The following is a 22,722-nucleotide window of genomic DNA, read 5'->3' on the forward strand; positions in this document are numbered from 1 at the left end:
CCGGTTGCAGTCATGAGTGGGAGGCTGATTAGCACATGGCTCCTTTGCGGGGTGTCTGGAGTATACGCATGTACAGAGCAGTGCTGAGATGTGAGGTCACTATGGCTTGAAATACTATGCACTCTGCTGGGGCCCAGCCCGATGAACTATAGGGTAACTCATCAGCCTTTTGGCTCCGGACTAATATCATGCATAGTTTGTACTATATCAAAGTACTATTTAACAATGTGTTTATGGGAGGACCTGTGCTAAAACTTGCAGCAGTTTCAAAAAACGGTAAAATGCATCAATTCTGGATAAACTAAGTCTTTGGGTACTATCTAAAAATTACTACAGATAAGTTTATGTTGAGGTTATTTTTTTCAGAGTTGCTCCTCACTTCAATGTGCTCAGAGAGAGTAGGGTCTGACAGTAAGGAGAAGGTGAAAAGGCTGCAAGGGAAAGCAGTTGGGGGACAGAGGGCAAAGGAGCTATCTAACCCCCAGATTTCTTTTCCCTGCTGTAATCACGAGATGGGGACAAATTCAAGGTAGAACTCCAATAATTAGATTCGATACCTGGAAAATTATATCAGATGTATACATTTCAGTATATAGAATCTAATTATTGGGGGGGCATTTTATAATCAGGGCTGTCTTACATTCAAGTAAATATGGTTGCAGTCAGTGTCATGACCCTTTTGATCCAGTACCAGTATTTGGCGTTTGTTATATTAATGTCATGGGTAGAAATGAGTCTGCACCAATCTGAAACATGTTTTCTGGCATGTCTACTTCTTTTTACCGCATGGGTAATTGCCACTTCCAGGGAAGTGGAGTTTCAGGCCTTACCTCCCATATAGTAAGGCTGTTCCTTGCTCCTTCTGTATTGCCACATTGCTTCTCATCCCTCTTCTTTCTCTTCTCTGGCCTCTTCCATCTTTGTGCTTCTCCTCCCTGCCTTTCCACACATTCATCTCAGCCTTTCTTTTGCTCTTTTTCCCCAAAGCCATCTGCTTTTGCATCCTCCTTAAAACTGTCATGATTTGACACTTACTCTAATTGCCAACATCTGCTGTTCAACTCAAATTATTTTTGCTGAAATAGGGTAGACGTGTCCCTCACCTAGAAACTAAGAATACGTTGCCTTGTTCTTCAAACATATTTTAAAAGGCAAAGAGACTGCTTTATCTCACAGAGGCTATTAATATTTAAACTCCCAGGCCTATCAGCTCTTCATTTCTCTGTCTTTCCTATATTATCTCAATCGTGCAAGCAGCTCTTAATTTTCAATATTTTTATTTATATTTTTTCCATTGTAACCAATCAATATGTTCATTTGATTTTTTCCATTTTGTATAAATAATTAATTAGCCATCATCAGAATGGATCGTCCTTTTTTTTCTTCTTAACATAAACTTTACTAGAAGAAGGCAGAACAGCCTCAGACCTGCAAAGCTAGAGAATATTGCTGGCAGCTATGAATGAAGAGCTAGAATGAGTGAAGAGGGATGATCTTGCCTCAAGCAAGGAGTTGGACTAGATGACCCTTGGAGGTCCCTTCCAGCCCTACTTCTCTGTTTCTGTGATTATCTAGTCCTCCTCTGAGCCAGTGAACTATTGCCCATTCTTTTTTTTCCAAACTAGCACTAAACAGCCCAGATGCTGCAGCTGTTTGTTTCACTTAGAACAGTGGTGCTGAACTTTTTGGCCCCACAGGCCAGATCAGTGATGCGGAGCCCATCTGTAGGCTGGTTCAGGCCCTGGAGCCCAGTACTGCCCCCTCCCAGCTCCTGGGTGCCAGGATTGGGTCCCGGGGGGCTGGCCTTGCTCCCTTTCAGTCCCCCACACCAGGATTGAGCCCTGGGACCCAACACCACCCTTGTCTGGCCCTACGCACTGGGATCAGGTGCTGGATCCAGTGCGCAGGGCTTGGGGCTCCCCATAGGTCTGGAGATTTGGCAGCACCACTGTCCCACTACCAAATTTATGGACCTGTGGGCCAGATTACATAGTGCCATGGGCCAAATCAGGTTAGACGTGAGGAAGGACTTCATTACGGGAAGGGTTGCCAGAATCTGGACTGGGCTTCCAAAGGAGGTGGTGCTCTCCCCTACCTTGGGGGTCTTCAAGAGGAGATTGGACAAGCACTTGTCTGGGGTCATATGACCCCAGCACTCTTTCCAGCCCAGGGCAGGGGGTCAGACTCGATCTACTGAGGTCCCTTCCAACCCTAATAGCTATGAATCTGACCTGCAGGCCAGAGGTTGGACACCCCTGCCTTAGAAGACTTCTCTGGATCAGAAAACGTCCTCAAATTCAATTTGTTCTCTTTTTTTTCCTTAAATTCATTCCAAAGCTTCTAGTTCTTCCACCTTCTACCACCCTAAATCATTCCTCTTCCTGCTCAGTATTATGCCCTTCTGATGGTTTTGAGCTATTAGCAAGTTCAGCTCCTTCCCCATCAACCCATTGTTTGACAAAGCTACCTGCATTCAGCTCTACATACGTGTGACGAAGTCTTCCATCCCTGTATGAACTAACATTATGTCCCATTAATCAGATTTGCAGACTATAACTAAAAATGCCAAAGAATCTTCAAACGCACTTCAAGGCCATAGCAGAAATTCAGGTGCTAAATATCACCATGTCATCCCGGACCATAAAGATGAAGCAGTCAGAACCAAGATGCACCAGAGCCAACTTCAAATGGAACAATCAAGTGGTTATGATAATGCCACACTGCACTTACTCCCTTCTGGAAGGTCCCCATTTGAAAGAGGCATGCTGTATGAATTTCTAGGCCAAACAGCCTCTGAAAATGAGCATCCCTTATCAATGGCTAACAGAACAGAAGAGGAGGCTTGTGTCATTGAGTCCCATAGTGATGAAGAGTATGAAGAGGATGTCATAGAACCAAGGACTCTGAACGAGATAACTACAGTAACTGATAAAACCAGTCCCTGGTCCAGTCTTGCATCTGAAGTGGAGCAGGGTCCCAGCGAGGAACTGGTACACGTGAATAATGAAGGCCAGCACCCAGTGGATAATGGAAGTTTACAGAAAAGAGAGAATAGAAGAAGCAGCTCTTTGTCAAGTATGCTAGAGGATGACCACCACAGCCTGCCCAGCACTGCAAGATCATTTGTTAGCCCGTATACAGAAGAGAGTGAGGTACAAACAATGGGAAAAGGCCTTGAAAGTCCAAATAATAGTATCAGAGCGGCTGATTTGGAGGAGTTTCAGGCTGCTTGTTTATCAGAAACACATCAAGCAGATGATTTGGAAGATGAGAGCACCGAGCACATTGGAGCATTGGAAGTCCAGCAAGCAGAACGAGACACAGAGTTTTGTGTAGTCTCTGGAGAACCATTGACTTTTCCAGACAGTAGAGACTTTGCCGTAGCCAAACCCTCCGGCATAGAGAGAGAAGAGAAAATTAGTGTGGATTTAGATGTGGGTGATCAAAGTGAGGAAGGAAGTGTTTCTGAGAAAACGTATATTAAAAGTTTGTCATCAGAGACTGAGGCTGCAAGAGACAGTGGTAGCTGCTCTGATGAGATCCTACATGAAGAATCAGAAAAGCCTGTGAAAGCTAGTGTTGTGCTGTATCCTTTTTTGTCTCTCTCGTGAAGTGCACTTTACACTCAGACAAAATCTGTATGATTATCGTTGCTGGGATGGGGCTACATTTTCATTTTAAATGTAAGGTGGCAAAGTTTAAAAACTATCTGCCAGTATAAAGCCTTACAGGCCAGTATTCCCCTAATCACAACTGGATTTTGAACAAGTTTTATACAAGTGGTTTCAAGATCCTGCTTCAGCCGTTGTCCTGCTTTATGTTTAAACAGTGGTGTTTCTCTTGATTCATTAATAAACTAGCTGTAAAGGAGGATGGAAACGGTTGGCCACTCTAAAGCTAAGATCCCACTTTGGTTCTTCATGTGTGAGCAAGTTAATGAGTTAACAGGAACCTTAGTCCTTTTTAAATTTTGAGATTATTGATTCTTACATTGGCTATTCAAATTAAATTGGCTATTTAATTATTGATAGCTAATTGTAATGGGAAATTATACTGTTTTTTTCTCTTCAAAAGTTTTTGCCAATCGCTATATTGAGCAGATCAGAAGCACCTTTCAGATGAAAACCAGTTTTGACCAACTCCTATGTGCATAGGTTTAACAAAAGTCCCCTAATTATGGGTTAGTTCACAGACTATGTATTTGTAATACCTGGACACAGAAGAAGACAGTTTCAATCCTAACCTGCATTAGTTTTAATTAAAAAAAAGAAGAAAAGAAAAAAATCCATTAAAAACATGTTGCCACATTTCAGTAATGGATGAAGTGACACCTATGTTTTGCATGTTAATTTTGGTAAAGAACGTTGCAATTTTTTTCAGAATGAGGATCTCTGTGAAATATTACTTATGTATCTTAATGGTCAGATGGCACATACTTTCACTGTTTTAAAATTAAATAAGATGCATTTGGCATAGTCAGAGATGCTTCAGAACCACTTTTGTCATGAAGCCAAGTCCAAATTCTTAGCTATGGGGGGGCTTTTGTGTAACTATACCACCCTACATGTTATTTCTTTAACAGCTTGGGTCAGACCTGATCCTGTTGCAATTCCCAACTTCTTCCTTCCACCCCAGCACTTGGAGGTCTCCATGAGAATGCTCAATGCTTCTTCTCAGCCATCTGCCATGGCTCCTGACGTAAGTATGGTCGTCACCTTCATTCCTTCTCAGTCCCACCTGAAGGACCCACCTCTCCTTCAGACAAGATGTCAAATGAAAGGTCCCTTGTTGCCTTCTCAGGCTGTCAAGGATTAAGTTAAGAACCCCCTGACAGTTTTCAAAAACGGTGGGGACAACTTCGTTCCCAGTAGATCGCTTCCCCTCTCAGTGAAAACATGTTTCCATATCCACAGCTGCATTAGCTACAGTATTCCAGCATTTTTGACAGCTGTCACATTTGCCTTGCACACTCATAGAATCTAATTCTCCCTTCAAGCTAGGACAAACTGGAAGTAACAGAGCTGCAGGCAGTCAGCACTTTTGAAAATCAAACGATTTATGTCCTTAATATGAATAGATGCTTTATGTTAGACACCCAGCTTTGAAATTGTTACCTGGAAGTAAGTATTGCTAAGACAATCATGACTTTAGCAAGTGAGTTTACAGCGAAGAGTCTCTGATCTGGAAGGAGCAAAGTCATTCTCCAGCTGATGTGGAGGGAGCAGTGCAAACTTAGCAGTGCCCATGAAATCATTCAGGAAAGTGATTGAATGCTTTGGCATTATCTTAGACATGTATAAGTCCATAAAAATACTTGTTTGCTTTGTGAGGGTAATAGGAGCATTTCATTTTCAGAAAGTTCCTGGCTGTCAGCTTTTACAGGGTCCAAATATTCACATCCAGCCCTAGATAAAGGGAGCTGTTTGGTTTCACAGGTGTAGATCTTGGTAGTGCAACAGCTGAGTTGTTTGCTACTACTCCTTTCAGACGTAATGTGCTCATTCCCCTCCCTTTGACCTATAGAAGCAAATGTCGAGAAGAACATTTATGTAACTGGGAACATCTTGCTTGGCTAAACAGGGCAGAACAGGCAGGACCTAATGGCCCTGAATTAATGGACACTACCTGAAAAGAACAAACAAGTTTACAGGTTTGTCACTACAACTGGGATGCCTGAAAATTGGTCTTTTAGTTAGGCAAATTGTGGTTTATTTTAGAAGCAGCAAAATTCTCTTGTTGTAAATTGGTTTTTATACATTTAAAGTTTTCCTCTTCTAAAGCTGTCAAAAGTTTTCAGTAACCAAATATCCCTTGGTTCAACTTTTCATTTCCACCATAAATCTTCTGAGCCTATCCTCAAAGCTCCCTACATCCATTTAGTTTTCCATAGCTAACCTCTGCTCCCATTCTCACGCCAGCAGTTTAGTGGTACGTCTTCACTGCAGAATCACCACCACCTCTTCCTAGCAGAAGAAGCTTCTCTTTCTGTGTATTTGTAAATCACTATCTGTACCCATGACTTGATGTAAAAATCAAAATACTGTTTGAATCACCTCTTCATCCAGCCACTAGCTGAATGTTTAGAGCATTAGAAACCCACACCTGAATGAGACTTTTTGGATGTTACTATTATAGGAATGATTAATGATCATTAGGAAGAGAGTTAATAGAACAGTATTGTATCAAGAGGATTTTCCTTACACTGAACACACTTAATTCCAGGAATGTTTTATCGAATTTCGCAGTGCTACATTTTATTATAAGAGGGCATATTGGCCTTTTCCAGTACAGGGCCCATTGTGTTATACAAGCAGTAAGAGAGATTCCCTGCACCAAGCTACAATTTAAGCAGACCAGATGGACAAAGGGTTAAAGAAAAGAAGCCCTGTAACTGATTTACAAGAAGAAACCAGAGGTAAACGACTTGCTCAAAGTCTCACTGCGGATCTGTGGATAAGCTAAGAACTGCACCCAGTCGAGCGCTTTAACCACATAAGAACATGAGTAAAAGCAATAGCATCTGAAATAATCACTGTCCCTTAAACATTTGGAAAAAAGTCGTTCAGTTGGCAAGACTTGGGTGTTCAAGTCCAGGGCTCTTTATAGTTGGCGGCAGGATTGGCACGTGTACGTTGAATTACTGCGTCTTTCTAAATGTTGATCCATTTAAAAGGGAACTGGAAGACTTGAACTGCCGTGGTTTCTGCTGTCCGGGTTTGTTGTTGATTAGTCCTGAGTGTCGCTTTCTAACTCGGCTTGTTTTTCTCCTTTCCGCAAACTTCACATACCTGGGACATGACATCAGACAGAAACCTGAGCTGCAGCTGCTCTTCTCAGCTGAAGATCAACAACCCTCTTTTGCCCATAAGGCAGCTGGCAAGCACCCCCTACCCAGTTTCTCTAGAGCCTCTGCCCCCATCTCCCTCACCCGGCACAGCCTCCTGCTTGGTTTTTTCCTTGGTGCCTAATGGGAGCATAGGTGCGCCTCCACAACACATGGAGAAAGGCAGAGGCACTTGTGGAGAGAGTGGGATTACCAGCTGCTGTGACTGAGGACAGCAAGTAGCTCTTCTTGGAGAGGAAGCTGCAACTCAGGTTTTAGTTTTGACATATTCCCGGTCTTTGAAATTTGTACAACACCCACTCCCTGCTCCCCAAACTAGAACTCCAGTTAATTTTCTCCACCTCTGGCTCTGGTTCCATCCTCCCTGTCTTTTCCCATCTCCTCTGCTCCATACGGCTCACCCTCGTGCCCTCCCGCCTGCCAGTTCCAGCTTGATCAGCCCCACCTTCCCTGTTCATCAGTGTCTGCAGACCTCCTCACACCTCCTTCCTCTATGCCCCTAATCTACAGAATAGCTGCTCCAAACTGATCATTAAGGTCATATATTCACTTCCAGTCCCCTTTCAAGACTGTTATAACCTTAGGACATCAGCCCACTAATGAAGGCTAGGTATAGCACAGGCAGCGCTGGCTGATCTTTATTTACTTTAAAATTACTTTTTAAGTGTCAGAACCAATGTTGCACACATTGCCAAGGAGTGTAGCCACGTACAGCCTATTCTTCTCACTGGTTCCCAATTCTTGCATCCATTGTTCTATCTTCTTTTTAGGCTACACCCCAGGCTCTTGGAGACAGGAATCTTACCTCCTTATGTGTATGCATGGCATCTAGCACACTGCTGCCTTAATTCTGATTTGTGACTTTCAGGCACTCTCCTAGTATAGAAGAATAAAGTGATTGTAGAGTAGGGTAGATTCTTTGAAACCCCAGTTGAAGCCTCCTGCCTCCAGAGTTGATAAATCACCCTGTGAGGCTATATTGAAAAATGTTCGTTGTTTGTTTTTTTCCAAACTGGAAGGTTAAATAAGCTTTTTGTTAAGATTTATCCTTCTCTCCTTTGAGAATATCCTGACAATAACTTTTATGCTAAAACCAGTGCAGGAAAGAACTTTTTTCTATTCCTTTCTCAGCAAATTTACTATTGAGCCAAATCAGAAGGAGTTGCCTTGTATTATGACACTGACCCTGTCAGAGGCTCACGATTTAATAGAGTCTTGCTCATGTTGAAGCTGGAACAGCTAAGAAATAACCCAAGCAGCCTTTCTTGCTGCTTGTGACTTCCTAGTTTTTGCTGCCATATCAGTTACCACCTTCTGCAACCATGTTTCTAAGACTAGCAACTTGCTTTTTATTTTTCTGTGCTCAGGGTATTTAGAGGACATGAGGTAAGGATCCTGTACATTGCAAAACTGTGATCTTCATCTGTTGGACAGAACTACTGAGATTTTTTTCACCTTATGGCTGATATGCTGAGAAAGGAAAAGGGGAGCATTATACAGCTAACTATACATCCGAATTAGCCTGTGTGTGGAAAGAATAATGTATACCAAGCCTCCATGGTTTCATACAAGCTTTTTTACTGTACTGGAGGCAAATGTAGGTGGAAGGTCACTTCTGACATGCAGTTGTGCAGTCTGTTAAGTCTAATGCAAGAACAGAACCAGCTGCCAGATATACTCATTGCTCCAGAGATGCAAAACGATCTTTGCTCCAGGGCTCTCTTTCTGGTCAAAAGTCTCAGGCACTTGAAATAGCCCAAGCCCCCAAATCTGAATAAAATACTAACCAGCCTTCTGGGTTTATTTCCTCCTTTGACGTGCAGTCCTTAGATGATCTATGCCATCCCAGAAAATCACTGCCACTTCTATAATAGGAAACTTGAAGTGCGATCTTTTAATACGCAAGCTCTCTTCCCCACCCCGGCTGCTTTTCTGACTGACGATACACTAATAAGGCTTTCCATCGGCCACTGATCCTGTGTGATTGAGTTGGCACAGAGAGATAAAAAGGGCAGGTGTCACCTCATGAGCTGACCTGGCACTGGTGGCTTCTCAGTCAAGGGAAGGGGTAAACATGATGTTGTTTCACATGCTTGCTCTGGAAACTATGCAGGAGGTTAAAATTGGTACTTCTCATTAAGCTGCCAAAGGTGCCTCTTGAAAATGTCAGTTCGGTGCATTTCACTAAGTGCTCTAGGCTTGTCCTGCATGCAAGGCATTAGCGCAAGTGTGAGAGGCACAGAAAGATTGCTGTGCAGAAGTCTGCCAGGCAGCCTCCTTCTGTATGATTAGCCCAGAAGATTCAGCAAACCTTAACTCTGCCGGAAGCTTGCCCTCCAACAATGCTTCAGGACAGATCCCCAGCTCCAACACGCCTGTGCTCAGGATGCATGCGGCATGACCAAAGGGGTCCTACTGGTTTGCATGCTGCTTTCTGGAATTAGTGCAGCTTTGGCACATCCCACATCACCCACTATATTCCTAGACTGGAAGAAATGCTAGCCATCACTGAGGCACTGTCTAATGAGGAACAACCCCTTCCTGTGACTCATGTCCCGTTTCTGAGTTTTGAGGTATGTGTAGTCAGGATGCTCTGCCATCGATGACTGATATAAAATCTGAGGGAGGGCAGCCCTTGGTGACCTGTAGCAGCTGGTGTCTAGCACTTTCCTCTGGTTTTCTTCTGAGGCTCCTACCACTGGAAGCTCATGGCACCTTGCAGCCAAGAAGCCAGTTTGTGATGTGCCTTTCACATCAGCAGGACACGCAGTGCCACAAGCTGAAGAGCTGCATGTTGAGCTGCACGTAATCTGCACATACAATGCTAGAGCATCATGTCTGAAAGCAGCAGACAACATTCCTCCAATGCTGGTCTGACACTGGAGTTAAGTATGGGCTGATAAAGAGTTTTACTAAAAATACCTCTCTCCCCTTCTCCAGTTGCTCCAGGTTGGCTTCATGACTCCTTTGCTCAATGAACGACAACTTGTTGCATTGCTCTGACCATCATCCGTGACATCTTCCAGCAAAACCAGGGCCAATAACATCTGAATTTCTTATTTAAAAAAAAAGAATTTTTAAAAAACCCCAAATGTTCGTGCTTTCTTTAGATGTGGAAACAAAGCGGACAAACCCTATATATTTGCCCTTTTTAGGGTCCTTTTTGAGAACTACTTATGTGCAAAGAATAAGGTTTTTCCACCTGCTTTTGGATTACTCATGATCTAAAAAGCTTTTTGTTCTTCCTCAACTTTCCACCTCAAAAGTAACTTTAAAGAGAACTTGCTGCTCTCTCTCTCAAAGTTTCTGTGGGGCTGGGTTCAAACTGCAGCCGCAGAGGAGAACCTTTCTCGAAAGTTAAGAGGATGTAAAAACAAGGGCATAGCAAGAGCCTCACTGTAATCGTAAGACCTGCCCTGGTCATAACCTGTAACGATGAAGTGATTTGAGAACTTTGAACACCACCAGCGGTTTCTGCAGTGCTCAGGAGATGGGGTAGACAAAGGTCTACCCGTATCTCCACGATTGCAGCGATAAATCACAGGTCATTTCTAAATGATTATATCCCCTGAGGCTTTTATAGTATGACACACAGTATACTGCTTTCTTCGGGGTGTTAGGGCTAGACCTTGCTCCCAGTGAAGGCAGTGGTAAAATTCCTCTTGGCTTCCATGGGGTCAGGCAGTATTTCCTGCTTAACTATATGCAAGATTGGGGTTGGTATGTTTGAAGTTATTAAACTGATCTGGAGCACTTGGCATGTATTTTGCTTGCACTTGCAAAACCAGCAAATGCACTGGAAGGCTAAAAGTCCTATAACATGAAGGAGGTGAAATTCTGTTGCCGGTCGCAGTTTTAACACAGAACCTGTATGTCTGGTGGTCATGTACTTGCAGCAACAAAGCAAGTTCCCACGCAGCCCGCCTCTGAAAGCATTTCCATTTAGTTCCAGAGTGGCCATGGGCAGAAGTCATCATTTGTGGACAGAATCGTGTGAAAACCTTCGGCTTTACAGAGCTGAGATGTTTCATTGAGACTCGGAAGTGGGGACCGATTTGAGGAGTGAATGGGGGAGGCTGTGTATGCTGTGATGGAAAGGCAGGCTCAGCACTGGGAACAGCCAACCATTAATCTCACCTAGCGCTACAGCACCCTGATTATCGGCACGGTTACACAGCTCTAGTCCAGTCTCTTGTTCCCATTAGTGGCTACCACCTGATGCTTCAGAAGAAGGTGCAAGAAACCCACCTGGTGAGCAAATGTGGACTCTCCCCACAAAGGTTTCATTGTCTTCTCTAATAAGAGTGGCTTTTATGCCCTAGAGCACAAGATTTTTACATCTCTTTCACCTTTGTCAATGTCTGGTCTTTGAATCTTGCTGTGTCCGTGACCTCCATGACATCCGTGGTAGTGAATGCCACCACCTAGTTACACATCCTCTTGGAAATCCTTTTATACCATGCCCCCTTTCCATTCCATAGACTCATAGAAAATGAGGGTAGAAGGGACCTCAGGAGGTCACAACCCCCTGCTCAAAGCAGGACCAGCCCCAACTGCATCATCCCAGCCAAGGCTTTGTTTAGATGGGTCTTAAAAACCTCCAGGGATGGAGATGCCACAGCTTCTCTGGGTGGCCTATTCCAGTGCTTCACAACCCTCCTAGAGAGAGTTTTTCCTAGTATCTAACTTACACTTCCCTTGCTGCAGCTTGAGCCCATTTCTGCTTGTCCTATCATCTGCCACCACTAAGAACAGCCCAGCTCCATCCTCTTTTGCAGCCTCCCTTCAGGGAGTTGAAGGCTGCTATTCAATCCCTTCTGTCTTCTCTTCTCCATACTAAATAAACCTAGTTCCCTCAGCCACTCCTGCTAAAGCAAAGTGTCCTTGCTCTTTAATTAGAGACAGAGAACACAAGTTCCAGATCTATCCCCTTTGCAGTAGTCATGATCGTGCAAATCCCGATAACGTACCCTGATAATATGGCCAGATTAATACCAGCCTTTACACCAGAGGGAATACGTTAGTGAGGAGGTGCAGTATGTAAACAGGGGATACCAAAGTTAGAGGAATAAATGCAAATGAAAGGGAAGTTCTGTACAAGCCCCATCCCCAGGACTATGTTTAATTCATCATAAGGAGTGGAAGTCCAATGCAGAGTAAATGCTGCTGCTGCTACACTTCTAATCATGTAAAATACAGGTAATAATGAGTAAGCCTTGTGTAGAGTATTCCTGAAGTTGGTTAGTAATGTGTGATCATAGCCTTGGCTGGAGAACGGGTTAGAAATCCATTGCCATTGTTACAGCATAGACCTATTGCATTGCTGAAATGCAGTCCCCTCTAGGGCGGAACAAAGCCATTGTCAAAGAGCACATGGGAGGCCTCACAGCTTAGACCTAAAAGCGAATGTTCATCAGTTTGAAACGAGAAGAAATATATAGGGAAGCAGAACATAGCATCTGACCACGTGCTAAGTAGGATCACTGCGGTCACGGTCTTTGAATGCTGCAGGATCTTTTAATAGCTGAAGGGTCTGTCTGATCTGATCGAGCTGATATGCCTAGGGGTGGGATGGCATGCTGATGGGCTGCAGCTTTGGAAAAAGACATTGAAGGTTTTATTCAAAGAGGTGAAGTTTGTAACTGGAAGCAGAACCCAGTGCCTGGCTGTTCTGTGCAGTGATACAGGCCTTTTCTCAGCACCTCTGAGCCTGCAGCTTGCGCTTTCCAGATGACTCATCTGCTAACAGTGTACAGAGGTCAAGAGCATTAGCGCAGAGTCAGCTCCTTCTGGTTACTGTTTTTCCAGCCGGTATTAATGCTTCATCTGTCTCTCTGGCACTTGGCAGCAAGGAGGGGAGATGGGGGTGGAAAAATGAGCTGGTGATAATGACTCCTCTGAACAACTTTGAGAGAGGCACACTGTACACAGGAGACTGGATATGGAATCGTAGGCCTATATCTCTATTAGATCCTAGCATCTGTCACCATCTCTGCATTTATTTCCCCTCCCCACCCCGCCCAGTTTCTTGTATTTATATTTAGGAAATCCTCTTGAAGACCTCGAACAACAAGAGCATCATTATAAATCCTTGCAGGGTTCTCGGTATGCTCCCTGCCACTCTTGTGATCTCCTTCACAAGCCAAGCCTCTCTGCTGCATTGTAATGCAGCAAGGCACTGCTGGGTCGTAATGTGATGGATGTTGATGTTCTTCTACGTGTGATGGGTTAAAATAAATCATGGCAGCTGGGCTGGGTCTACATAACAGCATCTTAATCATGCCGCCATCTGGGTAACCTCTTTGTAGGTCCACAGCAACCACAGTGGCCAGCTATGGTACAGTAGAGGCCAGTGGGTCAGTGGAACACACCATGCACTGCTGAACATCAAGTCAATGATTTAGGCATCTGTTTTTGAAAATGCAGGTCTTTTAGTTTGGTTGTTACAGAGCCTGGGCCCTCTATACATGGAAATTTAAAGCCAGTGGGACAGCAGTTTTGGTGACCAACCATACTATCCCCGCTGCTGCTAGCAGGCTTGTTGGGCTAATGGTTATGCACCTGACAAATGAAGTGGATGATGAAACTAGTATTAGTAGTGAGACAGCGAGAGCAGCAGAGTCTGCATGAAATGGCTGGCAGACCAGGTTCTTTGGGTGAATCTGATCTCTTTTATTAGACCAACTTAAACAGTTGGAAAACAATTATTAAGCAAGCTTTCGGGTTCAAAAACCCTTTGTCAGGCTGAGGAAGTTTCAGCAGTTGCTGTGTGCTCTTCCTGGATGCAATGAAAAGTAAAGAAGCCAGGGGCTGGGCTGGGCTGGGCTGGGCTGCATGCAAGACAGGCAGCCAGTGAAAACGTAGGTTGAGGAGTCAATCTACATTTAAAAATTGTTCTCCATCTATTTAGTTGGTCTAATAAAAGAGATCAGATTCACCCAAAGAACCTTGTCTGTCTATATTTAGTCCATGATTTTTAGTATCCAGGAGGCTGATGAAGTGAAGTTCATAGCCTCGTCTCTGGAAGTGTTGTGTAAGTTCCCTTTGAGAATCAGGACTGAGAGATTGGAGAGAGAGTGGTTTTCTCATGAGAAGGGTGCCCCCACCGGTAATTGGGTATTCCTGTCTGCAGGTTTGGCATTTCTTGTCCTGGCCTGGTCTGGATCCATTCGGTGTGTTCTGGGCCTGAGGAAGTTTGCTTCTGGTGATGAGTTTAGCGAGGTTCAATACTTGTTTGAAGGCTAGGATGGGTGGCTCTGGGAAGATTTCTTTAAGAATAGGGTCTCTTTCTAGTATGGGTTGCAGTTATTTGAGGATTTTCCATACGGGTTCGAGGAAGGGGTGATATGGCATAACCAGCAGTGTGCAATTTGTGGGGGGTGGCAGTCCCAGGTATTCTCTTCAGTGCAAATGCGGTGGTATCTGAGGGCTTGGCTGTATACACAGCTTTTTTGGTGCGTTTGGGGTGATTGCTGGTTCTGTGCAGATATGTATGTTGGTCTGTGTGTTTCTTGTGTAACATGGTCTGTATTTTACCATTCTGGATACTGATCATCGTGTCTAAAAAGGAGATGCTGGAGCTGGAGTCTTCTAGAGAAAGTCGGATGGAGGGATGGTGATTGTTGAATTTCTGATGGAACTCAATCTGAGAGTGCAGGTTTTCAGTCCAAATGATGAAGATGTCATCGATGTATCTTAAGTATAGCAAGGGATTGATGGTGCAGTTCTTCAGGAAGTCTTCTTCCAGGTGGCTCATAAAAAGGTTGGCATACTGTGGGGCCATTTTGGTGCCCATAGCTGTTCCCATCGTCTGGAGGAAGTGTTGGTTATTAAAAGTGAAATTGTTGTTGTGAGAGGATGAAGTGTACAAGGTCAGTAATATTTTGGGGTCTGTATTCTGAGTTGTAATCTTGGATGCCATCCTGGTGTGGGATGTTGGTATATAGGCTGGTAACGTCCATGGTGGCTAGGAGGGTGTTGCTGGGAAGGTGGTCTATGTGTTTAAGTTTCTGTAGCAAGTCTGTGGTGTCTTGGACAAAACTTGCTCTGTGGGTGATGAGCTGTCTTGGGATTGGCTGGGGTCATCTGACCTCGGTCCTCTTTCCTGCCAGGGGCAGGGGGTCGGACATGATGATCCATTGTGGTCCCTTCCGACTCTACAGTCTATGAATCTATGATTGATTCAACGAAACCTGATATGTCCTTAGTTAGGGACCCATGGTTGGATATGGTAAGTCTACCAGGGTTCCCTTGTTCGTGGATTTTAGGGAGCTTGTGTAAAAAGTCCCCGGGTTAGGTAGTGGGGGGGATCAAAGTCTGTAGTTTTTCTTGTAGGAAACGATTTGATGGTATTATTGAGTTTCTTGGTGAAAAGAGGAGTAGGATCTTGTAGTTCTTTGTCGTAGGTGGTGTCAGAGAGTTGTCTGTTGGCTTCCTTTATGTAATCACGGTTTAGGATGACTATGGCTCCTCTTTTATCTGCTGGTTTTATTACTATTTGGTGGTTAGATCTTAGAGATTCAATGGCCTTTTTCTCTGGCAGAGAGAGGTTGTTGTGGTGGCGCGTGTTGCTGATTATTTCGTTGTTCGTTCTTTCCCTGAAGCAGTCAATGTAGCGGTCAAGGTTAGAGTTTTGTCCACTGCGAGGTGTCCAATCTGATGTTTTTTGGGTTTTGGGGGGTTGATCTTTTCCTGAATGTTGTCAGAGGGGTGAGTTGTTGTTGGGAGTGGGTTCAGTTTGGTCGTGGATATATTCCTTGAGGCGCAGGCATCGGAAGAATTCTTCTAGTTCTCCACATTTAAGTATTTTATTAGGGTATTTTTCTGGACAGAAATTTAGGCCTTTAGAAAGGACAGATTTTTCAATTTTGGTAAGTGTGTGTGTGGAGAGATTGATAATATTTGTGGGTTGGTTGCTGCTTTCAGCTTTATCAGGTCTGAGGTTGGAAGGTTGTGCGGTGTCGGCGTCGTTCCTCAGATGGTGGTTTTGCCGGAGAACTTGTTCTTGGAGCAATTTGTTCCATTTCTTCTTTTTGTGGAGGATGAATGTTGTAGAAAGTTTTTTGTAGTCTCTTTGTATCCGTTGTATATTATTAGGGAAGATGATTGGATTTCTGTCTTTTAAGTTGTTGTAGTGTGTGGTGCTTTCCTTCCTGAGCTGGTCTCTTTTGGAGTAGAGTAGGTGAAGTAGATGATTTCTAATTTTCTCTGAAGTTCTTCTGCACAGCTGCAAAGCATATTTGGAGTTGTGTCAGAGCGTTGTAGATGTTTAGTCCTCGGGGAACACAGTTGTGTTTCTTGCATAGGGTTAGAAAATATATGTCGCCGTTGAGTTTGGCTTCTTTCTTTTTCATGTTGTACAGTGAAATGGCTGGTGCACTTATCATGGCTAAGTGATGCCCTTGTCCAGGAAGACAAATGGCTAGGTGCCCATTAGGAGCTGGCTGCCCATTAGGCCTGAGGGGTGGTTTAAGTGGTGGGCATTGTATTGTATGGGCTTGCATTAATGCACCCTTAGTTCCAGTGTGGAGTGGGCAAAGCCTGTGGGTAGGAGCGACCTCCTGGAAGATGCAAAGGGCTGTCTTCCCGACCCATTCTCACGGGGATGATCCAGTGCATCGCATGCGCCTCAGACTGTTGTGCCGAGTCTGACACTTAAATCGCCAGCAAGATAATCCCCCCCCACCGTTCACTTTAAAGCAGGGAGCAGATAAATAAGGGCCCCCAGGCCCTTCTCCCTAGAGAGGCTGGCTTACCTCAGAGGACCCTGCCAGACAGCTGCCATGCCCAAGTATGATGAACACCACTCAGTTCCCACAGCCCAGCCATGTGGGTGAAAGGTTAGCCAGGCTGCTCTGTTCAGCTGGTGACAAGGAGCTTATTTCAGAAGTCCCAACTATAGCGAGGAACATGCTCACATTACCCTACAGATCGCTTCCCATTCTTAATGGGCATGGACTCCAGGCTGCCCGTACCTCTGGGCTCCAAGCTTGTGGGGGCAAGAATAGGTTTCCTTCAGTCCCTTTGCTAGCGTTCATCTCGGCGGATCATGTAGAACGGGCTTTCCTGAACAAGTGAAGAGCCAGGGGAAGGCAAATGAATTCTCCTGGGCACAAATCAGCACTCGGGTACTGCTCCAGTCCCCTGTGTATCCATACATGAAGACAAGCCCAGCTTACCACCGTATGGTTTTGTGTAACCCTTTTGTTGGAGCATTAATGCCCAACGGCATCCCGGTGTAGCTCCACACTGGGCACATCTACACATTCATTAATGCACCATAGTTAGTGCGCATTAAGTTTAGTACTTAATTCAATAAACCAATGCACAGTAACTTGCATTACTGCACGGTAGCACTGGGGCATCATTTTTTAGTGACATTTACTGCACAGTCGCCTAATAACACGGCACAGTAGTGTATTAGCATGGCTTTTGCCTGGCATGCTACCGCACTGTGTTATTAGGCAACTGTGCAGTAAGTGTCTTGTGTAAACGCACCCACTGTTCATTAGCAGCAGGTTTGGGCACAGGTGGAGGGATCTGAGCTGCAGCACAGGAAATACGTAAGCTGCAGGTAGCTAAAGTCTAGGTCTGAATTTAGTAGCTTGAGACCTCATTGGATTTGGGCCCCAAACTGACCTACAGACGCATTCTAAGGGGAAGATGGTTTCTAAATCCCTTTGGGTAGGGAGGAGTAGGCTGCTCTGTTTAGTAGCTTTGTATAGGAAAGCTCTTTGGGTTGAGAAACCCATGTGCCTGTGGGGAAGGGTGTTAGCATGCATGCACATAGATCTCCCTGACCTCCCACCAGATAGTCCCCAGGTTCAAGAACCATGTGGAACGCACACGAATGGCTGCTGGTGCATAGAGAAGCAGAAATCTGGCCGTTGGCATGTTAATAAAACCACAGGGTTTAGTTTCAGGTTGTTCAAAGCGACAAGAGGCTAAAGATTCCCTGGTCAGGAGGTGACACTGGTTCTTGGGCTCCTGGTGCTTGGAGCTAATTTGTGGTGTTTAAGCTCTGAGGCAAGTTGGGGGGGATTTTCGAGAAGTTCAGAGGTCAGAGCTGGGAAAGCCGGAGAAAACTCCATTCAGTGCAGGACAGCTCGTGGGCCAGTGCCGGCAGGTTGTCATCGGTCTTCCATTGCTCCTCACCTCCAGCTCTGGAGAGACCACGCATGTGCCCTGGGGAGAGGCTGGAGCTGTCTCCTAAAGAACCGGAGAGCCAAAGTGGCAGCAGTGTAACTCGGCATGGGCAACCAGAGCACGAGCCATGGATGCTGACTACGTCGATGGCCCTGTAGTGGAGGCAGGGAGGCTCCAACCATGGAGATCAGGGAAAGAAGTCCCCTCATCAGCATCCTCCCCTTGCCCTCCCACAGGGAGATGCCACTGTAGGGGGGATCAGCATGATCAGCACCCAGCAAGTTACCCCTGTCTCTGCCCCTGCACCCACCTTTTTTTTATGCCAAATTAAGGGCTTTGCATTGTTACTCAGTTTGGCAACTGGGGACAATGACTGGATTAACCCCAGAGCTGCCAGCCACACCAACAGACCCCTCCCCGCACAGCCATGCAAGCAGAGAGAAGTGCAGAAAGTCAGCCAGCAGCAGCAAGAGAAAGAGAAGTGATCTGGGGATTTGCAAACCCCTTCAAATTTCAAATCTAAGCAGAGGAGCTCTCTTTGTGGGTGGCGAGGGAAGGAAGCATTACAAGCAGCTTAGAAAGCGACGGTAAAATTAGCCGTTAGCGTAGGCTGTCTCTCACGCATGTCGCGAGACTGCTGCGAGAAACGCCCTGCCCAGGTGTTCCCACTCAGCACGTGCTACTTGCTGAGAAATGCTGTCATTGCTTTCTGGCTTCTGTACAAGGATGGCACCCGTTTCGGGTCCTACTACACCGACTACACACCATTTTTTTTTATTTTCAGTAATCGGCTCTTGCAGAACAAATAGGGCTTCTTATTTCTCAGCCGGGGTCTCAGGATGGCCAGGGGAGCAGTAAAACCATACCCATACTGTCAGGGCCTGCGTTGTGAGAACCATCACCGAAAGCAGAACTGGAACCCAACCCTTCTCAGCTACGTAGATCAATGACTCTGCCTTTCCCAGAGCCACTGCTGTCCTTCCCTGTGATAAGCAGAGCACCACTCTGCATTTTCCCTGATGGTTAGTGCTGTCACTGTCTCTTCCTCAGGCCGGAAGCGGTGCCACTGCCGGGGGAATCCCGTACCGGAGGCAAAACCGACTCAGACCGAAACTGACCTCAGCTGACCTGCCAGAGCAGGAGACGAGAAGAATCGCCAGGATATTTTCAGCACAGTTGTCCAAGAAAGAATAGCCTTGCTCTGAGAGGCTGTGTCTCAAGGCTTGTTGCGTTCCTCGGGCCCTACCTTTGGGGAGCCCAAAACCCTGGGGAAACAGAACTGCTTCGACTGCAGAGCCATCCAGCCCTCCCACCGGGCCTGCTCTTTTGCAAGAAACGTGGAGGTTTGCCTGCATACAAAAGCTGGGGATCCGGAGGCTGAACACCCAGATCCCCGTGGATCTCAGCGGAACCCGTGGGTGTTGTGCACGCAGCAAGATCAGATCCAGGACACCTATTTTCACCGGTGTCCTGTGAATTTTGTCACTAACTCCAGCTCTGTATTTGAAGCTGCAGAGTTTTATTTGCTCTCTGGGTACTTCCAAGGCCTTACGCTCGGGGAAGATTCGCTAATGATCTCTTTGCAGGCTAGGTAATGAAACATCCTGTTTTTGGATAAGCTGTGGGCGTTTTCCTCAACACAGGGTAGGGGAAATGTTTGAAGTAGTTTCAATGTTAAGAGAAATGAAATGTCAGTTCATTTTACTCGCTAAGGGAAAGTCCATCGAAATTGTCTGCAGCAGGATGCACGGTGACAGCCCCCAGTTGAATGGCCACAGATAACCCAGGCTGGGAAAGCCATGATTTTGCACATTAAGTGACTTTTTAAAAATATTTTTCCATTTGCAAGACAAATCTCTTCCTGTGGGAGCGGATGCTAATTTTTACACGGCTTCTGTGCATTGCAAGTAAAATGCAGTGATCCTATAAAAATATCAATCATTGCAAAGCTTTTTTGTGAGTGGGTGTGTGACTTTGGGAGATGTAAATTATTTTTCCTATTTTTTATGAATGTATAGAGTCATTTCTAACTAAAACCAATCAACAGCTTTGAGTCTCTGAAGGGACTTGACTTGAACCCAAACGAGGATGATTTATTTTTATACTGATGTTCCAGTGTCACTTGTCGTCGTGTTTCAATAAAACAATCCCGGTGTTTTTGTGGTGTCTGCTGCGTCTGGTACTGCTCTAGAAGCAAGTGGTTCCTGGGCTGGAGCGTTAGAGGCTGTTCCTACTCCTAAAATAGTCGGTGATGGCACTCTTGGCTTCAGCATGGCAGGCAGAGAACAAGTGACGTGGTAACTGCTTTCCCAGCTTGGCACACACGAGGGGTGCCTGTGACAGCACCCAGGAAGCTGACATGCTGTTGTCCCTGGCTGAGTCCCTGCCTCCCATTCAGACAATGCGCCTGGCACAATTATTTTGTTGATGTCTTCGGTGCCTGTGGTGGGCCCAGGTGAGGACAGGAGTTGTTGCCACTATCAGATGCCTCGCAGTCCCATAAACAAGCAACAGCTATCTTGAACTGAATGTCCCGACTCCGGCAACTCAATAGCTCCTGGCAGGCCAGGCTGTGGCTGAGCCCTCTTCTGCTCGGGGCTCTGCATGCCCACTTAGTGTCAAATCAGTGCTGAGCAGAGGGCTGACTGCCATGGTGTGGGGGGGAGCCATTTCTATACCTTCTCCCTCTTACATTGACGTCACCAGCTGTGCCTTCCTCTCTGTAGCGGGGGACATGGGGTCCTGTATATTAATAACCTTTACAGCAGCCAACATCTTGCTGCTGTAGTGGTTTCTTTGCTTCACCTGTGGCAGGATCAGGTGCAGTGACTTGTGTTGTATCAGGGTTGATGGCGGTTTTGCTAAGAGGTTGTATGGGATTGTCGATAGGGCTGCTTAACCCCCTTCAGCAGGGAGTTGGGCTAAGTGACCTTTGGAGGTCCCTTCCAGCCTCACTTCTCTATGACCCAGCAAAACCCCCTGGCATGGGGGGGACATGCAGGAAGAAACAGCGTGAGGGCCTGGACGATGGTCTGTGCTGCCATTGTGTTGACCAACACACAAGAGGGGCAAGAGTGAAAGTGGGTGTTCTCATGAGAGCAGGGCAGTCAGGACAAAGGCCTACTCAGCCCTATTAAAACTAAGTTGTCAAGGGAATTAAATGAGACTAATGTCCTTTGTGGGTTAGAAGAACAGCCTCAAATCTGCCCCCATGCACACAGAAGAGTCGAGGTGCACACCTGCCCTACCGGGCTGTTGAATCGGTCCCAAAGGTTCTTTCTTTCCTTAGCGCATCTCGTGCATTCGAGTTCTCAGTGCTGTTCACACCAAGCGTTAAGCAGAGGGAATAAAAAGTCGCCTCTCAACTCCATCAGGTTTCCCTTGCATGGCTTCTCTGCTTACCTGCGCTCTCCAGGGGCCGAGGGGGCGAGCAGATCTGGAAACAAAAGGGACGTGGCTTCAGAAAACCAGCGGCTGCTTTTGTCTATCACAGGAAGTGACAGGCTCCTGCAGCGCCGTACCTCTCCGAATGAAGGGTGTCATTCAGAGCTGGATCCCGGGAGCGAGTGTTTCTCCGTGACACTGCTCTGGACGGAAGTTTCCAGCGCTACTGCTGAAACAGCCCGTGGTGTCAGGCCACGATCCACCACAGGCTTCAGGAAGGGGCTGACCCCCACCTCGGCGTAAGTGTACATCTTGCAGCAAGAGCCTCCTGCCCCTCTCATTGCAGTCTGTGCTGTTGCAGCGTATGGAGGGATGAGGGCAGGATTGTTCCTGACCTACGTCCTCCCAGCAGCATCCCATACTGGGGCAGAGTGGAGTCGGGGGCCTTGATCTTTCCCATAGGGACAGCCTAGGGAGAAGTCTCTCACTGCAGAGGTGGCCACGGGAGCTCAGGCTTCTCCCCAGCAGAGCCCTTGGGGGCAGGTTATTTCTGGTCTGTTATTCCCGGAGGGTGCAGAGGCACGGCGGAGAGTACAGCCTGCAGGGCAGAGCACTCTCCAAACCTGGCCCCACTGCCCCGCTCAGGGCGAGCGAGCATGTGCATCGCATAGCAGAGGCGTATCGGCTGGAGGGAGCCCGGCAGCGGAGCTCCACATACGCCCCTGGAGGAAACGGCTTCCAAAACAGCCATCTCCAAACTAAACGGCCTCGTTCGCCTCGGGCTCTGACATGTGGCCACGTGTAGATGGGGTCTGTGTCTCGTCATCAGCCTGCACCAGCTAGTGCCTTATGTGGAAGCTGCCTGCCGCCTGGTACTCTGACCCCCTGCTTCTCCCCACGGTCACTCCTGCTTTGTCCGGTGTCCAGTTGTCCATGCCTGCTGACCCCCTGGAACCAAGGAAATGATCTCTGAGATTGCCTGGCTGATGGATAATAGCATCGTAACACATCAACGGTCCCGTAGGAGCATCCTGGCCATCCTTGCCATGCGACCCACAGGCAGCTGGGGTCCCAGAGGGCTGGTAGAGATGGAGACCTGTACTGCTACAGTGGCAGGAGTCCTCTCCATTAGCAACACACAGGCACTGGAACGCCGTTACCTTTCCCGTCTTCTCTGGCATGCCAAGGAAGTGCGTTATCCACAGTATCAAGAGGAAACTACCCTTTCCCTCATACCCAGCAGTGGGTTTCCCAGTAGATCTCCTGTAGTGCTGACCTAGGCAGAGCACTCTCCTTGCCCTGGCAAGCAGCATCCTAAAGGCATGCATGAAACCAGGCTACAAGGGGGT

General features: G+C 46.4%; 1 protein-coding gene across 5 annotated transcripts in view; it reads left to right on the plus strand.

Moving 5' to 3' along the window:
* C2CD3 (C2 domain containing 3 centriole elongation regulator) overlaps positions 1–22,717 on the plus strand; it is a 75,788-nt gene extending 53,071 nt beyond the window's left edge. For 3 of the 5 annotated variants that reach the window (XM_014603494.3, XM_019487552.2, XM_019487594.2), the window contains exons 30-32: positions 2,542–3,586; positions 4,593–4,698; positions 19,040–20,146. In XM_014603494.3, the coding sequence (XP_014458980.2) occupies positions 2,542–3,586; positions 4,593–4,698; positions 19,040–19,183 (1,295 nt within the window). In that variant the 3' untranslated portion in view covers positions 19,184–20,146. The other 2 variants (XM_019487643.2, XM_019487735.2) reach the window with 2 other exon arrangements.
* The last annotated feature ends 5 nt before the right edge of the window (positions 22,718–22,722 follow it).

Source organism: Alligator mississippiensis, chromosome 1 (assembly GCF_030867095.1).
Source record: "Alligator mississippiensis isolate rAllMis1 chromosome 1, rAllMis1, whole genome shotgun sequence".
NCBI lineage: Eukaryota > Metazoa > Chordata > Crocodylia > Alligatoridae > Alligator > Alligator mississippiensis.